This window comes from Tarenaya hassleriana, unplaced genomic scaffold, assembly GCF_000463585.1.
Source record: "Tarenaya hassleriana unplaced genomic scaffold, ASM46358v1 Cleome5, whole genome shotgun sequence".
Lineage (NCBI taxonomy): Eukaryota > Viridiplantae > Streptophyta > Magnoliopsida > Brassicales > Cleomaceae > Tarenaya > Tarenaya hassleriana.
In genome coordinates, this window is record NW_010967707.1 from 1,267,032 (window position 1) to 1,282,866 (window position 15,835).

General features: G+C 40.2%; 5 protein-coding genes and 1 long non-coding RNA gene across 13 annotated transcripts in view; 3 read left to right on the top strand and 3 right to left on the bottom strand.

Moving 5' to 3' along the window:
• Nucleotides 1-479, top strand: part of LOC104826140 — a 5,411-nt gene extending 4,932 nt beyond the window's left edge. The window contains exons 17-18 of the mRNA XM_010558687.2: nucleotides 1-88; nucleotides 190-479. The exon at nucleotides 1-88 is cut by the window's left edge and continues 2 nt beyond it. Of these exons, the coding sequence (XP_010556989.1) occupies nucleotides 1-88; nucleotides 190-286 (185 nt within the window). The 3' untranslated portion in view covers nucleotides 287-479. The remainder of the gene's footprint in view (nucleotides 89-189) is intronic.
• Nucleotides 480-1,016: 537 nt separating this feature from the next.
• On the bottom strand, nucleotides 1,017-3,215 carry LOC104826141. Its single transcript, XM_010558688.2, has 5 exons — nucleotides 2,665-3,215; nucleotides 2,431-2,555; nucleotides 1,695-1,786; nucleotides 1,474-1,560; nucleotides 1,017-1,392 (listed from the first exon to the last, which is right to left on the bottom strand). The coding sequence occupies exons 1-5, from the start codon at nucleotides 3,009-3,011 to the stop codon at nucleotides 1,291-1,293; spliced, it is 753 nt and encodes a 250-aa protein (XP_010556990.1). The 5' UTR covers nucleotides 3,012-3,215; the 3' UTR covers nucleotides 1,017-1,290.
• Nucleotides 3,216-3,669: 454 nt separating this feature from the next.
• LOC104826143 (condensin complex subunit 2-like) lies at nucleotides 3,670-7,639 on the top strand. Of its 2 annotated transcripts, none has more exons than XM_010558691.1 (14): nucleotides 3,670-4,086; nucleotides 4,328-4,426; nucleotides 4,549-4,666; nucleotides 4,916-4,986; nucleotides 5,056-5,116; nucleotides 5,191-5,391; nucleotides 5,496-5,773; nucleotides 5,895-6,039; nucleotides 6,144-6,400; nucleotides 6,501-6,531; nucleotides 6,724-6,875; nucleotides 6,992-7,102; nucleotides 7,194-7,464; nucleotides 7,547-7,639. In XM_010558691.1, the coding sequence occupies exons 1-13, from the start codon at nucleotides 3,796-3,798 to the stop codon at nucleotides 7,404-7,406; spliced, it is 2,028 nt and encodes a 675-aa protein (XP_010556993.1). In that variant the 5' UTR covers nucleotides 3,670-3,795; the 3' UTR covers nucleotides 7,407-7,464; nucleotides 7,547-7,639. The 2 variants fall into 2 exon arrangements, with proteins under 2 accessions (XP_010556993.1, XP_010556994.1); XM_010558692.1 differs by having other exon boundaries at nucleotides 3,670-4,071.
• LOC104826142 lies at nucleotides 7,603-9,970 on the bottom strand. 2 transcript variants are annotated; one of them, XM_010558689.2, is made up of 3 exons: nucleotides 9,580-9,970; nucleotides 8,443-8,466; nucleotides 7,603-8,144 (listed from the first exon to the last, which is right to left on the bottom strand). In XM_010558689.2, the coding sequence occupies exons 1-3, from the start codon at nucleotides 9,779-9,781 to the stop codon at nucleotides 7,798-7,800; spliced, it is 573 nt and encodes a 190-aa protein (XP_010556991.1). In that variant the 5' UTR covers nucleotides 9,782-9,970; the 3' UTR covers nucleotides 7,603-7,797. The 2 variants fall into 2 exon arrangements, with proteins under 2 accessions (XP_010556991.1, XP_010556992.1); XM_010558690.1 differs by lacking the exon at nucleotides 9,580-9,970 and adding an exon at nucleotides 8,955-9,118.
• Nucleotides 9,971-10,364: 394 nt separating this feature from the next.
• On the top strand, nucleotides 10,365-13,221 carry LOC104826145. 5 transcript variants are annotated; one of them, XR_773693.1, is made up of 5 exons: nucleotides 10,365-10,658; nucleotides 10,781-10,822; nucleotides 10,933-11,482; nucleotides 11,806-12,316; nucleotides 13,134-13,221. It is a non-coding gene; the product is annotated as an uncharacterized LOC104826145 (long non-coding RNA). The 5 variants fall into 5 exon arrangements; XR_773692.1 differs by having other exon boundaries at nucleotides 10,365-10,648; XR_773694.1 differs by having other exon boundaries at nucleotides 10,369-10,822; nucleotides 11,806-11,966; nucleotides 12,179-12,316.
• Nucleotides 12,316-15,835, bottom strand: part of LOC104826144 (cellulose synthase-like protein B3) — a 4,475-nt gene continuing 955 nt past the window's right edge. Inside the window, exons 3-10 of one of the 2 annotated variants that reach the window (XM_019204178.1) lie at nucleotides 15,659-15,833; nucleotides 15,211-15,339; nucleotides 14,982-15,092; nucleotides 14,212-14,409; nucleotides 13,940-14,066; nucleotides 13,645-13,826; nucleotides 13,163-13,513; nucleotides 12,316-13,030 (exon numbers count right to left, since the gene is read on the bottom strand). In XM_019204178.1, coding sequence (XP_019059723.1) covers nucleotides 12,461-13,030; nucleotides 13,163-13,513; nucleotides 13,645-13,826; nucleotides 13,940-14,066; nucleotides 14,212-14,409; nucleotides 14,982-15,092; nucleotides 15,211-15,339; nucleotides 15,659-15,833 — 1,843 coding nt within the window. In that variant the 3' untranslated portion in view covers nucleotides 12,316-12,460. Of the gene's footprint in view, nucleotides 13,031-13,081; nucleotides 13,118-13,162; nucleotides 13,514-13,644; nucleotides 13,827-13,939; nucleotides 14,067-14,211; nucleotides 14,410-14,981; nucleotides 15,093-15,210; nucleotides 15,340-15,658 lie in introns of those variants that run through there. The other variant, XM_010558694.2, reaches the window with a different exon arrangement.

Sequence of the window (15,835 nt, forward strand, 5' to 3'; positions counted from 1 at the left end):
GCATTCCTGTTCTGCTTGACTGGTTAGTTCATTTCTTCATGCTGGGCTTATACACATTCCTCTCTGCATATATTGATCCCTTAATAAGGTAATAATAGTCAGCTTCCATTACTTAAACAGAATAAACCATTCTCTCTGGTTCAGTCTTGTTTTTGCAGCAATGTCTTCTGTCTATTGTGTTTCTTACAGGCCGGTGTTGGAAGAATTCCCTTCGAAGACAAAGTTTGAGTGGAAGAGAACCCTCGAGGCCTGGAAATATGGAGCTGGTCTTGATTACGAGTTGTAAGAATCTCTCGTGGAAGATGCAGATTATGGTATAGAAGAATTTCGTTCTGGTCTGAAAACTCGCCATCAGAAACTAGATATGGTAATCTATTCTTAACTTGTTGATTCGGTTTAGACATGACAGATCATCATCTGTCACAGGCGAAGAGTTCTGGACTTTGGAAAGAAAACAATAGATTCATACCATTGATACATACCGAACTGAATTCAACTTACCAAACACAAGAATTTCAAAGATTGGAACCCAGAAAAATCAAACAACGACACATATCTTACAAAAGTTGCTCAAACACATTATTTCACTGATGAAAACTTGAATGGAATGCGGGAATCTTACTTCGTAACTTCCTCGGACCGTTGTTCTTTGTCCTGACTGCTCTTTCATCTGCGTCGCCTTTCACGAGGTCGCCTTTCACGAGGCCTCCTTTCTCGAGGTACGTTTCTTGGTTCTGATCTTCGGGATGGCTTTCGAGTTGCAGGCGTGGGTTTCCTCTTTCTTGATAGAAAGCAAAAACAGTTTATTATTATAGCAGGAAACGACATTGTCTCTTTAGGACAGAGGAAAACAACACAACTTAAACACACTTTTATCAACGCAGAAAGATCCAATCTTCTTGTCTTGCTTTTTTTTTTGGGGGTTTTTGTTTGACTCTCAATGGCGAGTTTCCTTTCTTGTTCGTTTGGAACACTTCAAGCCCTTACCTCAGCAGTTGGTACGGAACATAGAAAAGAAATACTGATTAGCCAACTTGTATTATGTTAACATATGAACGTAGAAAATAGAGGGAGACAATGCCACTTGGGGTTCTGGTAGTGTATTAAAAAGGGCAATACATATGCATAACTCACGTTATTCACATTAACATTGAAACTTGAAGATCAATCTGATGATCACATACATCATATACCTTATTCAACCATGTATATTACATATGTCGGTCCAGTTTATCTTTCTTCTTCAATTCCGTACATCCAAAGGATGCATTTCTCTGACACATACTGTCGTCAAGATTTGGTTCCAAGAGTTTTGGAAAGCTCCTTCACGATCGGTTTCTCCTTTATGTACCCGCTGTTATCCACGCGCCACTTCTTTGACATGTTTTCTGCCTGAGTTGTACATAATTTTCCATGTTAGTTTTGAATGATGAAGTTCTGTAGTAAGATTCATCTTTCGGTTTTCGACATTACCCAAGTTCTAAGGGGCATCAGTTGCTCTCTTATATTCTCGAGCTTTGGTTGAACCAAATCTTTGCTTTTCGTTCTTATGTCATCGCTCTGCAAGAAAAAGAAAAGGCGGTAACATGAGTAAGCAAGTGGATGATTATACTCGGAAAGGTCATTTCGAGCCTTGCAGATATACAAAATTTCCTAACTTTTTATGTAACAAAAATTTTAACTGTCTTACTTACGTTTTGCATGCCTAGTTTCGAGGCTGCCATTCCAAACACTAACGAGGCTCCTCCAAAGACGGTAATAGTTGCAACTGCAAATGCTTTCCCAACTGCGAAAAATCATAGGGAGGGGGGCAAGATTAGAGAACATGTCAAACACTATCTTTTGGACATCAGGAACCAGAAAACCTAAGTTTGGTGTCTTGTTTGCTTCTCTGAATGAGCTACTCTGATACAGAACAAAACCTAAGGCAACGGCAATCTATCTCATCCTGTTTCTCTCGGGGAGAATCGATGATGAACATATTCACAGGAACCACCAACATGAAGTACAAGATTGTTTGTCATCTGAGCCAGAAATCAGTAATCGGAAAGTACTCACTATCCTCAGACTTCATGGATTGCAGCAGCCACAGGGTGTTCTGTTTTCCATATAATACGGGAAACTAATATGAACTAAGAAAACAGGATTCACCCAGTATTTATTATCAACAGTAGCTGTAACCTGAAAATTATCAGCAAACTCAGACAGATATTTATGCATAATGATCTGCTCCATGAGCTGAACAAAGATGGACAGAGGGATAAAGAGAGGACCCTATATAACAAGTCCCTAGTTTTGCAAGAGAGGCAATATCTCGACTGATTCCTCCGGAGAGTGGTTCTATATTCCAAGAACCAAAGCTCACCATCCATGGAAACTGCGATAATTAATTTCAGAATAGAAGGGTGTAAAAGAGAGAAGAAAGCACACCGTATTTAAGCCCTTCTGCTGCAGCTTTCAGTTTCTCAGGATTTGCATGAGTAGTGTATCTGTCTTTCCTCATTTCATTAGCTGTTGACGCTACAACCGAATTCTCCGAATCAGGCAACTCCCATCTGCAAGAATCGACCCGGAGAATCAACAAAACCGATACAAAACCCAAAATTCGAGATACCCAATAGCGCAAAATGGACTAAAAAACCCTAAATCCGATCAAGTTTGGACCTTTTGGGGCCAAATGTGACCTGAGGCAGGGACAGATAATTTCTGAGAGGGTTCAAGGCGTCGGAGGAGACCGAAACGGCGGCGTTTGGGTCGGACTGGAGAGCCCATTTGGAGGATTTGGAGAGAGACGAAGGATCGGGAGGAGGGCCGAAGATTTTAGGAGGGAGAGAATGGCGCAGAACCTCCGGAAGCACGTCCGTCTGGACACCCGACGGCTCCGCCGGAGAAGGTGGAAGTTTCTTGACGGCGGCCGGAGATTTCTCGGCGAGACGGTTAACGGCGTGTTTGGATTCCTGGAAAAAGTAGGCAGCTTCTTTTCCCGCTAGCCTCCCTGCAAGAAAACTCATTTTCTCTCTGTCGGTCTCTGTTTATGGAACTTGACCACATACACACACATACATATCCTGTCGGGTGAATTCCGAGCTATATATACAGACAACAACACGCACATAATTGCATAATATAAAAATATCATTGAAAGGGAAAACAAAAAACTGGAGAATTTAATTTGGATAAACGAGTCTCCTGACTTGGGTATCAAGGTCTATGATTGAAGATTGCATGATTTGATTTCCACTTCCTTGGAGAGAAGTTCTTTGACAATTACCCAAATCTTCAAGAAAATATAAGAGCATAGAGGAATTTAAAATATATATATATATATATATATATATGTTAACTTCAACATGCACGAATTCAATTTTTTCAACAAAGAATATATATGCACAAAAAATATTTTATAATCTTACATGTCATGTATATTGTTCGACGGCCGAGGTTATGCCATCGATCATATCCAAACGGTCGAATAATGGGCCGAGATATTGGGGTTCACGTATCTCCACAATTGGCCCATAGTTAGCACTGAGCAGTGGCTGGGGGATCTTAGGGATGACGTGGATTGTGCGACACTGCCACGTCATCCACAATGACTACACGGGGCTTGGTACTATTTAAAATCCGCCTTCCTCGCATGAATTCAAATCACAGAAAGTGGAGGGAAAATTGAAAGCCCTAGTCCCCAAATTCCAGATTTCTCCGTTTGGAACCCAACAGTTCGAATCTTCGTCTTCTCCGATCTCCATTTCTTGTTTGTTTACTGCATTTGAAATCCCTTGTTTGGCTGGATTCATGGCCGAACCCCTCACTCCAAACCCTAAGCAAAGCTTGGGTTCGACGGCAAGTCGAATCCAGCCTCCGAGAAGTCCCTTCTTCTTGGGGTCTAATGACGATAAGTTCGAGAGGGAACAGGCACGCGCCTCCAGAGCCGCTGCTAGCCGCCGTAAGTCCGTCGCTTTCGCTTGCGCTCCGCCGCCGCCGCCGCCGGTGAAGGATCCCGATCCATGCTTGGACGAACACCACATCCTCGAGTTGCTCCAGAACTGTATCAAATTGGCCAGCGAAAACGTCGGTACTTGCATTGTTCGTCTTTTCCATAACCACACAAGTGGTCAGTTGGTGTCTTAAAGGTTTATGCTCTTATGGGCTTACCTTCGGTTAGATTTGCTCTGAGGAAAAGTTCAGGATTGAGTTTGCATATTATTTTGAGTTTCGGAGTTTCTGAGAAGATTTTTTCTTTTTATTGTGTGTTATGGAATGTGTTGCTTACAATTTATATCTCTAGGGTTTTTTATTTCTCTTCTATCGATTTTGTGTCACCCAGAAAATCAATCAAAAAAATACGTGGGAGCTGAATCTGATCGACCATCTCTGTGAGGTTATTAAGGTTGAAGAGAACAATTCCGAAACAAACTTTCAAAAGGTAAGCTTCTCCTTTCGCTCTTTCTTTGGTGTTTGGCTTTCCATGAATAATTTACTTCAAGTTACAAAAATGAGAAAAAGAAAGGTTCATGGCAAAGAAAGATTTGATCTCTTACAAGACAGGCAAGTTGCACTCTTGAAGCTGGAGTTAAGATTTACTCATTGAGGGTAGACTCAGTTCATTCTGAGGCATATAAGGTCCTCGGCGGAATTAATAGAGCTGGCCAGGATGATAGTGAAGGTTTGGTTTCTTACACACCAGAAGCTATCTTGTTTCTAAATAAACTTGTGATTTCCAAATTCTTGACATCTATATGGAAATGTATATCACTTAGAATCAAACTTCAAAGGTATAGGGTTTGAAGAATATATATTTTTGGCTATGCTCGCACTTCTGGCCTTCTTCAGCTTTAAGCCGATGTAAAAAGTATTGTGTTTTTAACACCTTTTGTTTTATGTTTTCTCTTCTGAAAATATACTCTGAACCCAGATACCATAGTGGGCGCTGATGGAAGTTCCGTAGATAATGAAAGTAACCCAAAGAAACAAACAGAGAAAAAGGTAGTCACACAGAAATCTCAGCTGGAAATAGTAGATGAAACTATTGGCTGACAAGTTTTTAACTTGCAGATATCGCCTTTATCAACGCTAGAACCTTCTTTTGAGGCTCTTAACGTAAAAAGGTTTGATGGTAATTGCTCATCTTAGCTCTCTTTGTCTGTTGTCTGAAAAACAAAATCTACGAAATAATATTTGTTTTTACAGTGGCATTTGCTGTGGATCCACTTTATCACCAGACATCAGCACAGTTTGATGAAGGTAGAGCAAAGGGTTTGTTGCTGAACAATTTGGGAGTCTATGGTGGGTGCCAAGTGCTTTTTGATTCACAAGAAATCCCTGGAAAGCTTGTTTCATCTGCAAATCAGCCTGATAAATCAGAACCGATTGACTTGTCTTTTGCCAGAGGTTTGGCTTTATAGTTCATACACCACCATTCGCTGATATATATGGCTGTGCGGGTTCTGTCGCATTAGTCTTTCTGTCTGATACATTTGTTGTTTAATGTGTAGAATATGTGCAACAAATGGTGCTAAACATGCGAATGAAGGATGAGATTTCACCATCCCTTTGGACTATAATCAATCAATTTGATGATGAGGCATTTTCTTGTGGTCAGAAATTGAGTGAACCGGTTGATGTTTCACAAAATAAAACGAGTTATGCAGCCGATGATGAGGCATATGAGAACTTTGAATTCTATTCTTTTGATCATGAGGATCAACCAAGCATCGCTGAGGAAAATCTTGATTTCAATGATGCAGAGCCAACACATTCAAATTATCATGAGGTTATTTTCACCATTGTTTCCGATGTTTACTTGTTTCTAACTTTCTATTGCGGTTGCTATGATATTTTCTGGTTCTCATTTTTGTTACTGAAAAACTGATGCTGCGGTTTTGGCTTTGCAGGAAGTCAAACCGTCATCATTCCAAGAGCCAGATTTAGGAGAAAGATTTGAGAATGTTGATGAATATCTGTTTTTGTCTTTGGGATTATCGTCGAAACAAAATTCATGGGCAGGTCCTGATCATTGGAAATTTCGAAAAACTAAAGGTAGAATCTCTTATGGCAATTCCAAGTGACGGTAGAGGCATTTTTCTATTATTGTTTGTTCAGCTTCTCTTAGGGTTTTCTATTCTCTGGGTTCTTTTTCACAGGTCCAGAGGATCACGCTGCTTCAGAAAATGGATCTCCAGAGCCAGCAAAGAAACCGAGGAGGAAAAAGCAAGCAGAACCTGAACTAGATTTTACAAAAGCTTTGGATGAAGAAAGGTCTGATATTTTTGTGCCTCCAATAGACCCAAAGTCATTGCTTCTGCCCGAAAATAGAGCACCTTGCCAGACCAAGCTTCCCGAAGATTGCCATTATCAACCCGAGAATCTCGTTAAACTATTTCTACTTCCAAATGTGATGGTAAACTTCCGACACAATGATTCGTTCACTGTTCCAGTCTTTGTTATCTTTTGTTTTTCTTTTATCTATTCTTTAAAGTAAATCTTTTGAATGGTCACAGTGCCTTGGGAGGAGGAGAAGAAAATTCTCAGGTAACATACTTATATTGAAATTTGAAATCATCAGTGGTGTCCTCTTGAGTTTATAACGAATATATCAGCATCCTTGTGATCTTGATTGATATATTAAGACTTGTTTGTGCTTTGTCAATATTTTCTGGAACTGTTTTTTGGTTCTCAAGGAATAACTGATGTCTAACCCATTGGTTAGAGTGTACATTCCAGGTGAAACGAGACAGCAGTATGATGATTACGAACCTGTAGAATCCTTGGACAATGAAAATGCATTTGATGCCTCGTTTGATGATCCGTTTGGTTATGGAAATGATCAAAGTGATTTGGAGGATGCCAACTCATTAGTCTCTCGGCCACGCCAGGTAGTATTTGACATAAACCACTGGTTATGGGATATGACATCATACAGAATATCTTGTTTCAATCAAAATACTTTCTTATAGACCATTGTTGTAATTGACGTTTGTCCGTCCTTTAGGTCAACAAAATTGAGGTCCAATATGATAAAACTTCAAAACAAGTTGATGTGCAAGTACTCAAGGATACTCTTTGGGATTGTATCCAAGAATCTCCCGGACTGCATATTCGTGTAAGCTTTTGGCTGCAGTCAAGAATCTCATTTGTTAGATTCAATTTCCTCTTTTATTTCCCATTTTCTGCCGAGAAATTTGCTTGTGAAGTATGAGGATCAGGAACAACAGCAGAAAACTAGGTCTTTCAAGCAACTATTGGGGAGCTTCCCGAGTGAATGTAAAGCAGCCAGGAGCACCCGAGACATCTCGCCTCATCTTTGTTTCATTTGTTTGCTCCATTTGGCCAACGAGAACGGTCTCATCCTTCATGGCACTGGCACTCCCAACTTGGATGATCTTTCTATAAATCTGCCTCCATGAAAAATTGAAGAAACCATGAAAAGAAAAGGAGCTGATTCAAGAATTCTCTGCTGATTAAGTTTGTAGTTTCTTTTTGGTTCCATATAATTGTGAAAGTTACAATTCAGGAGAACCTTCTCATCTTTTGTCTGATTTTGCAGGTTTGGTGTTCGGTGAATTCAAACTGCAATCTGGTAATGGCTCAATCTTAGATTGATTTGGTTTAGAAATTATATGTTTTTAGCAAACATTTGTTGTATTGTTACAACAGTCCATTCTATACCGTATGAGACAACTAAAGAAGGCATTACAGTAAATCATAAATTCACAATTACACCTTTTTATCTGAAACTAAGGCCTCACACCCTTGAATCATCTTCTTGTTTGTGTTCAGAACTTTTGAGAGAGCATCCTAAGCAACTTGGACACTACTGCTCTTAGTCTTGACGTTTGATTTAGTGTCTTCTTTCCATCCTCTTTTAAGAGCTCTCATCTCCCAAATCGCCGTTAACTTCTTCTGCTCCACGAGGGCTTGTCCTGCTTTTTCTCGTGCTTCTTCGCAGGTTTCCATCCCGGAGTTGCACTTATCAGCTTCCTTTTGGTATGACGACATTATCTTCTTGGCCTCCAGCAAAGCCATGTCCGCTCGCCGCTGCTTTTCCATTGATTCTGCCTCGCGAAGCTTCAGTTCCTCAGTTAGCAGCTCGGCAGCGTTCTTCTCTGTGTCCTCGTTCACCTCAGGGTCCCGCTTCGCACAGTCTGCTTTCAAAATTGCAAATTTGGAGTCTAAGATCCGAATTTTATACGAGGACTATAGATTATCCCAAAAAGTGAGATAGATATGATCAAAAGGAGATCTTATTGAAGGGAAGGATACACTCTTCATGAGTTGACTGATGCATTATCGAACAAGGTATTATCAGCATATTCCACAAATGGGAGAAAGTATCGGCTAATAAGAGCAATAGCTGGAGGGGAATGCAATTATGTAGACTCTTAACAGCAATACAGTGCAAGTAATTGTCCATCAGAATTAATTCATGAGAGAATAACTCACCGGCAAAGGAAGCATTGCTCAGTCCTGCAAGAAGGTAGAGAGACAGGTAAAACAGGTCAGGCTTCCATCTTTGGTAAGGGGTTTCCCAAAACAGGTGTATAGAAATGAGCACCCAGAAACACAAATGTGGCATATTTAGAACCTTGGCTTCAACCTCCATGATCCTACTAAGGAAATCACAAGTTATTAAATATGGAATCAGATGCCACAAATAAACCTCCATATTCGAAGTTAGAATGCTGCTGCGGTAATAAGCATTAGATCTACACCTACTGAGTAGCAGAATGACCACTGTTTCGACTAAAACTCAAGAACAACCCACGAGATCTAGCAACTAAGTAACCTACGGAGATGGAAGAACTTCCTTGAGAAACTGCTCCTAAAACCAAACAATCATCATCTTTCACACAGGCCACAAAGTAAACGAATTCTTATATTTCCCAGCGGAATCAGCAGCTTTCCAAACGGATCTAGCAAGATCTAATCATGGCCCCAGATCCTAACTCGTTTACCTTGAGGGATCGTGAGAGGCTGGGAAGAGCAGTCGCAGACGCAGGGAGGGCAAGAGGAGACGGAGACGACGGAAGATCGGCGGCTGACGGCGGCCAAAGCCTCCGTCAGGTGCCAGTAGAGCGGCGGACCAAGTATGTAAACCGCCATGCCCAGCCCCAGCAAGCCCCGTCAGGCTTCCATCTTTGGTAAGGGGTTTCCCAAAACAGGTGTATAGAAATGAGCACCCAGAAACACAAATGTGGCATATTTAGAACCTTGGCTTCAACCTCCATGATCCTACTAAGGAAATCACAAGTTATTAAATATGGAATCAGATGCCACAAATAAACCTCCATATTCGAAGTTAGAATGCTGCTGCGGTAATAAGCATTAGATCTACACCTACTGAGTAGCAGAATGACCACTGTTTCGACTAAAACTCAAGAACAACCCACGAGATCTAGCAACTAAGTAACCTACGGAGATGGAAGAACTTCCTTGAGAAACTGCTCCTAAAACCAAACAATCATCATCTTTCACACAGGCCACAAAGTAAACGAATTCTTATATTTCCCAGCGGAATCAGCAGCTTTCCAAACGGATCTAGCAAGATCTAATCATGGCCCCAGATCCTAACTCGTTTACCTTGAGGGATCGTGAGAGGCTGGGAAGAGCAGTCGCAGACGCAGGGAGGGCAAGAGGAGACGGAGACGACGGAAGATCGGCGGCTGACGGCGGCCAAAGCCTCCGTCAGGTGCCAGTAGAGCGGCGGACCAAGTATGTAACCCGCCATGCCCAGCCCCAGCAAGGCCAGTCCCACCTTCAGCGCCGCCGCGTGGTTCGCCATTTTCCGAGATCCTCCGATCTGGGTTCCCGCCAAAAACTCGACTTTACGGCGGATAAGGAGTAATTCCGAACTGGGTTTTGCTCGGAATTTGCTGAATCGATGCGGAAGATCGGTGGACCGCGTCCTGAGGGATGAGATTGTTCCCTCTTTACTTCGACGGCAGTGTGGAAAACAATAGATTCGTGTTACTCTATATAATTAAAAATAGGCTTCAAGTCAAATTGCTACCATTCATACTAAAAAAAGTCAAATTGCTACCAACTTTGGTGGTTAAATGAGCAATAACCAGTTAATGCAATGATTTTCAAAATAAATATAATCTAATTGCTAAAATTATAAAAGAAACTGATTCTACAAATGAGCCGTTTTCTACATTTAAAAAAACATTTCACACAGCTTATATTCTTATGTTTAATAAAAAAAAGTTTTATATTTTCTAACAATAGTCTAATAACTTGATATTTAACTCATATAGTAAGATTTATGATTCAAACAATATCAATCAATTATATTATATTATATATTATATATCCAGTCTACACTGATATTTGTTCTAAAAATGCTAAATAGTAAAGATTTTCGAGTACTTTATCGTAATCGATGAAATAAATATTATGAATAATTTTTTTAGGTAATATGATTATAAAATGTTTGCTCCCATCCTTCGATCCCGACGGCGATTTCTCCGGCGAGGACTTGCCGAGCCTCCCTTCCACCGCCGAAGAAATTGCGGAGATCGACGCTCCTGCGGCTTACCTCCGTTGCCGGAACTGCAAAGGGAAAGCTTCTGATCTGCGTCTTCTGCGAGCCAGCAACAAAGGACGAGCGATAACCCTCCTGATTCCATCGAGTTCACCTCCACTTCGGGTAACAAATGGTTGTTTATCTCTCGTAACCTCGATTGGATCGATAATTTCGACACAATTTGCATCAATCGTTTTCTGAATTTTTGTTTGTTTATGTTATTCTGCTGTGGGATTTTGTCGAATTCTTCCACAGCCGAGAAAATGAGTTTCATCGTAGCTATCTTTGCCAAAGCCGGTAAGCCTATTTGATGCTTACGGAGAAAGGAAGTGCAATTTTACAGTGAAATCGAGGAATTTTGGTATGCCGAAGAAGAACAATTTTGTTCAATATATTATCACATGCAGGAGATAGAGGAGCCATCGAAAGAGACGAATGGATCAGGAAGAGGAAGGAATGTGCCCATAGAAGGAATTGCCGTGTCAAAGTTTCTAAATTTTGAAAAACAATGGGGCGTGAAAGAGGAAAACGGTGGAACTAGGGATGGAAAATCGATGCAGAGTAAGAGTCCATTGAAAATCTTTCCAAGGTAGAGAGGCAACCTGAGGAGGGTGTTAGTTTAGTTTGTTCAATGGAACAGGACCTGGCGATCTCTTTCCCAACTCTTCAGTTGAGTTGTCTGCTAATATGGACACTGTCTTTGGTTCTGGAAAAGGTTTATTCTGCTTCTGTGTCCAGTACTGGTGATTATTCGGTAATGTCAATCACGAGGCTCCGAAAAACAACTCAGCTATCCATGATCGGAATGAGGAACAGATAGTAGAGAAAAAACAAAATGGAACATATTCCATGGATAATGATTGGATTGGAGACGGTGACAATCTATGGCAAACCAGTGCTTCTGATAAGATACCTACTGATGAAGACAAAGAATGGAATGTGATTTCGCAAGCTCAGGTAATGTTAACAAGAAACTTTAGAGCTAAGCAACATAGATGAATCCATAACACTGGGTGGGAGTACATAGAAATCATCATTAGAACACGTGGAGATTGGTTTCTGAACTTCATGTCTGATGTGATTCTGCCATTCTGGCATATGATGGAGATGTTTTACAGAAGAGAAGGATGGATGAATATGATGGTGCATTTAACCTTGTACCCTTTCCTGTTTGGCATCTGTGTACTGTATAGTATCTTACTATCTGAACCAGAACTGAGATTGGTGATGTCATTTTTAGTGTGACATTCCTCGTTTGTTTTTCTCTTGTTTCATGACAGATGACGGAACCGATAAAGATCAAATACTGAAAAAACTATCTCTTGAGGCTCCATTGATGGAAGCTAAAGCCAGAGGGTGATACGAAGAGGAAACAAATGCACGATCTCTCACTCATGCTCGAGGCTAAGCTTCGGGTACCTCCAAACACCAAAACAGAGCAGTAATATTTTACTTGTCTCTCTTAACATTTAGAGCTCTCTTGTTTTTTTTGTTTTTCTCTGGCTCTTCAGTGGTTTTCACGAATCGTATTCTACCTTCATAATCCCCAAATACCCTGCATTTCGGTCTATGTTTGACGGGAGAAAAAAAACTGTTTATGCCCTTTTCTAGTTTATCTCTCTGACTTATGCACCGTTGCTGTTCCATCTTCAGCTTGTTCCTATAACCGACAGATCATTTTATTGCTTCGATGAAGTCAGAAGATGGGAACTACATTGAAGAATAATGTGGCAACAAGAGCTCTGGATACACAGCAATGGCCTCCTGCAGAGATAGAGGTCGTCAATGGAGGTAAAAGAACCTCTCTTTACAAGCCAAACCCAACAAAATATTTAATTACATAATTAGGAATACCGTAACGGAGATAATTAGGAAAAAAAATACATCTTAACTTAGAGAATGGGCCTTACATAGCGTAGTTGGTATGATAGAATATTACATTAAGGAGATAGAGCTCTTCCTAACAGAGAAAACAACAAAGGCGATAGCCAAAAGGGAAGCTTTAGAAATGGTAGAGATAGGAATCCCATATTTCCCTCTCCCAAATAAACCCTTGAAGAAGAGCCAAAACGATATAACTACGGACACACACCCGAAAATCTCCCCGACACCATAGCCACCTCCGCCCTGACCTGCCCTGAACGAGAATCCGATCAGGGCAACTAGATTCACTAATAAAATAGTTGTCCCTGGCAAAAAATAGACCGAATCATCGAAGATAAACTTTTCAGAATCCGAACCAGAGACATCATCATCATGATCGACATCTTGTCGAGAGGTTGAGGGTGCATTCTTCTTTGTAAGTATGAACACGGTGTTTGATATACCAAGAACTTTGAGTATGATGTCGGAAATGCCGAATAACCAAGCACAGGTGGTCTTAACTCGAGCAAATAGCAAAGAGGCAAACCACCTTTGAATGGATAAACCTAGATTGATGAATTCCCATAGACTGTAAAGGCAGTGCATGACCACGAGAGCCATCACTATGCTTAAGCATGGTCCCTGCAAACATAACATCATTCAATAACTTGTGTTTTCCTTTCTTGCTGTTTATTATAGAATATAGATTTATATGCTTAAGCATGGTCCCTGAAACTTTTATTAGACATGATTGGAAACAAAAAAAAACGATACCTTGGGCAAGAAGGCAGAGTCGTGGAGGATGCAATAGGCAGGCAAGAGACAGTAACATAACTCAGGGATCGACTTGAGACCCCAAGTGCAAATGTACAAGTAGCTACAACCAGATCGGAACCCTAATTCCCGCCACAACATTCCGATCACCGGACTTTCCTTGTTGAAAAGAACTTCCAGAAGTCCGGTGGCCCACCGCCGCTGCTGGCCCATCGCCGCCGGACCTCCCGGCGGCATACATCCCAGAAACGCCGGCGGCTCCGGCGAGTTGTAGTAACTTTTCCATCCTTTTGCATGTATGTTGACGCTCGTGTTTATATCTTCCGCCGTCGAGTCATATATCCATCCAAACTATAATAAATACTTGTTAGTTTGTACTTTGTTAGAGCCAGTAACGAAGATATCATTATTAGACAGTTATTCTCGAAAATGCGATGTTTTGCTTAATTTTTTCAGATAAAGACGTCGGAAGGGAAAATTACTGTTTTGCCCCAGTTGGTGCAGTGCTCGTAGTCACAATCTGCCACTCGATGCGCGGCTTCGAGCGAACTCGTAAGGCCATTTTTGGGATTTGACTTTCCTTGCAACGCGTCAGCTGCTGACGTCACCATCTCCTCGCAATTCCCATATTCTCTTTTTAGGTTACCCTCCTCTAATAATTTCCCTTAAAACAAAAAAAAAAGACAGAATTATTTAGGTTACCCTCCTCCTCCCTACATTATTTAGTAAAAAATCCCAAAATCAAATAAATAAATAAAACAATCGTTGTATTTATACCTGAAGAAAGACTCCCATCATCTTGTAAATCATGTGGAGATAAACCATAAATAACATTTCGCCGGAGAATACCTCCTGATCCGGCGTACAACGGTGTCCCGATTCCGGCCATTCCGCGGCCTATATACTATTTCTCAATATATATATATATATATATGTATAACAAGAAGAATAAATAATTAATGGAGTATTATAATTAGTGAAATTAGAAAATGGCGTGGAAATTAATTAATGGAAAAAAGGGTTTTAAAAAATGAAGAAGGCGTGCGTACAGTGAGGAAAAGGACGAGGTCGTCTCCGAAACTGTCGTAGAACAATTGAGGAGACTGAACAAAGGCGAATTGGTTTCGAGAGGCGGAGCCGAGGAACAAACACATCGCTTGCCTTATAACGTCGGGATTGTTCACGTACATGTCACAGTCCACGTTCAACATGTATGGCGCATTCGTCATCACCCCCGACACTCTTGCCTGCGCATCCATTTCATTCCCAACAATTATAATTATTATTATTATTATTATATATAAACAAAACTTGAATTGTTATTCGAATTCTGAATATGAAATTGAAATGATGGTTTAAAAGAATAGATACTCTCTAATGATATATCACTATTCATATAAAGATCTTTCTATAAAAGCTTATAATATCTAGATTTTTTTAAATACAATATCTAATATCTAAATTCGAACTAAAAAATAATCAAATTTTCTAAATAAAATTTAGATATTTTATTTAAATTTTAATTCAAAATCGAAATTTGATCCAGAGAAGCTTAAATTTAATACATGATTTAACACTACAATTATGCATGTGTCGTTTTCACGTCGTGGAATTGAGGCCTCGTGTTTTGGTACGTAAAGTCTCTGTCTTTGCGATTGCGTTCACATGTGAAACTTCTCTACTAACGTCCGTTACGCAATTAAAGATAAAAGACGACACAGCTTGGACCGACCGAATACTACCGAATCAAAATTAACTATAAATGGAAAATAAGCATATATATATATATATATATATATAGATGTATGTAGATACGGACCAAGACATTCATGGCTCCAGCTTTGTAGTGATGGGAGTGCTTTGGACGTTTCTCTCTTGAGATGTAGACCAGATGCGGAACTTCACTTTCACTGTTATTCTCCCATATCACCTTCACACCCATTATAATTACTTTTCTTTAAATATTATATTTTAAAGTTATCGGTTGTCATCATCATTAGAGATTATAATCATCTACATCAAGCATGAATATGTATACGTATCTATACCTTGACTATAGTCGGATGGTCCCGAGGGTATACGTTGGAGAAAGCGGCAAGATCCTCATCTGCATCATCCAACCCATGTGGATTCTCGGCCACCATTTCCAGTTTCCTGCTTAGCTTCTCGTACTCGACCTTCAAAAACAATATAACATATCAATCATATCATATATATATATATATATATATATATATACTAAGATAATAATGTATAACTCCATTTTGTTACATATACACACACATATATATTGTGCGGACAGAAATTAACAAAATGAGAATATTTTCTTTTTTTTTTTCAAAAAAAAAACGAATGTTCTACAAAAATGGGTTGAATATATAATGTCGTTTTAGGGGTATATATATATATATATGTGTGTGTGTATGTATCGTGAGAAGAAAACCATTTCATAGATGTAGCCTCTAATCGTTTTAGAGTATGGTAAAGCACGTATACCTTCATGGTATCCCAGTCTTCCATGAATCGAACCGAGTCAGAACCTTCCGGAGCAACTGGCGGGTTCAAGAAATATCGAAAAGGAGCTCTGACTTGGACGTTGTACTTCTTACAAAACGGAACCCAAATCTTGGCGAATCTCGAAGCCAATTTGAGGGAGAAGAATGTGGCGGGGGA

Coding starts and splice junctions, on each gene's coding strand:
- LOC104826142 (XM_010558689.2), bottom strand. CDS start 9,781: ATGGCGAACCACGCGGCGGCGCTGAAGGTGGGACTGGCCTTGCTGGGG. Junction 8,467..9,579: donor GCCTCTCACGATCCCTCAAG/GTAAACGAGTTA, acceptor ACCTTCTTGCAG/GACTGAGCAATGCTTCCTTT. Junction 8,145..8,442: donor GAGCAATGCTTCCTTTGCCG/GTGAGTTATTCT, acceptor TTTTGAAAGCAG/ACTGTGCGAAGCGGGACCCT.
- LOC104826141 (XM_010558688.2), bottom strand. CDS start 3,011: ATGAGTTTTCTTGCAGGGAGGCTAGCGGGAAAAGAAGCTGCCTACTTT. Junction 2,556..2,664: donor GTCACATTTGGCCCCAAAAG/GTCCAAACTTGA, acceptor CGATTCTTGCAG/ATGGGAGTTGCCTGATTCGG. Junction 1,393..1,473: donor TGATGCCCCTTAGAACTTGG/GTAATGTCGAAA, acceptor TGTACAACTCAG/GCAGAAAACATGTCAAAGAA.
- LOC104826143 (XM_010558691.1), top strand. CDS start 3,796: ATGGCCGAACCCCTCACTCCAAACCCTAAGCAAAGCTTGGGTTCGACG. Junction 4,987..5,055: donor AGAAACAAACAGAGAAAAAG/GTAGTCACACAG, acceptor TTTAACTTGCAG/ATATCGCCTTTATCAACGCT. Junction 5,392..5,495: donor TGACTTGTCTTTTGCCAGAG/GTTTGGCTTTAT, acceptor TTTAATGTGTAG/AATATGTGCAACAAATGGTG.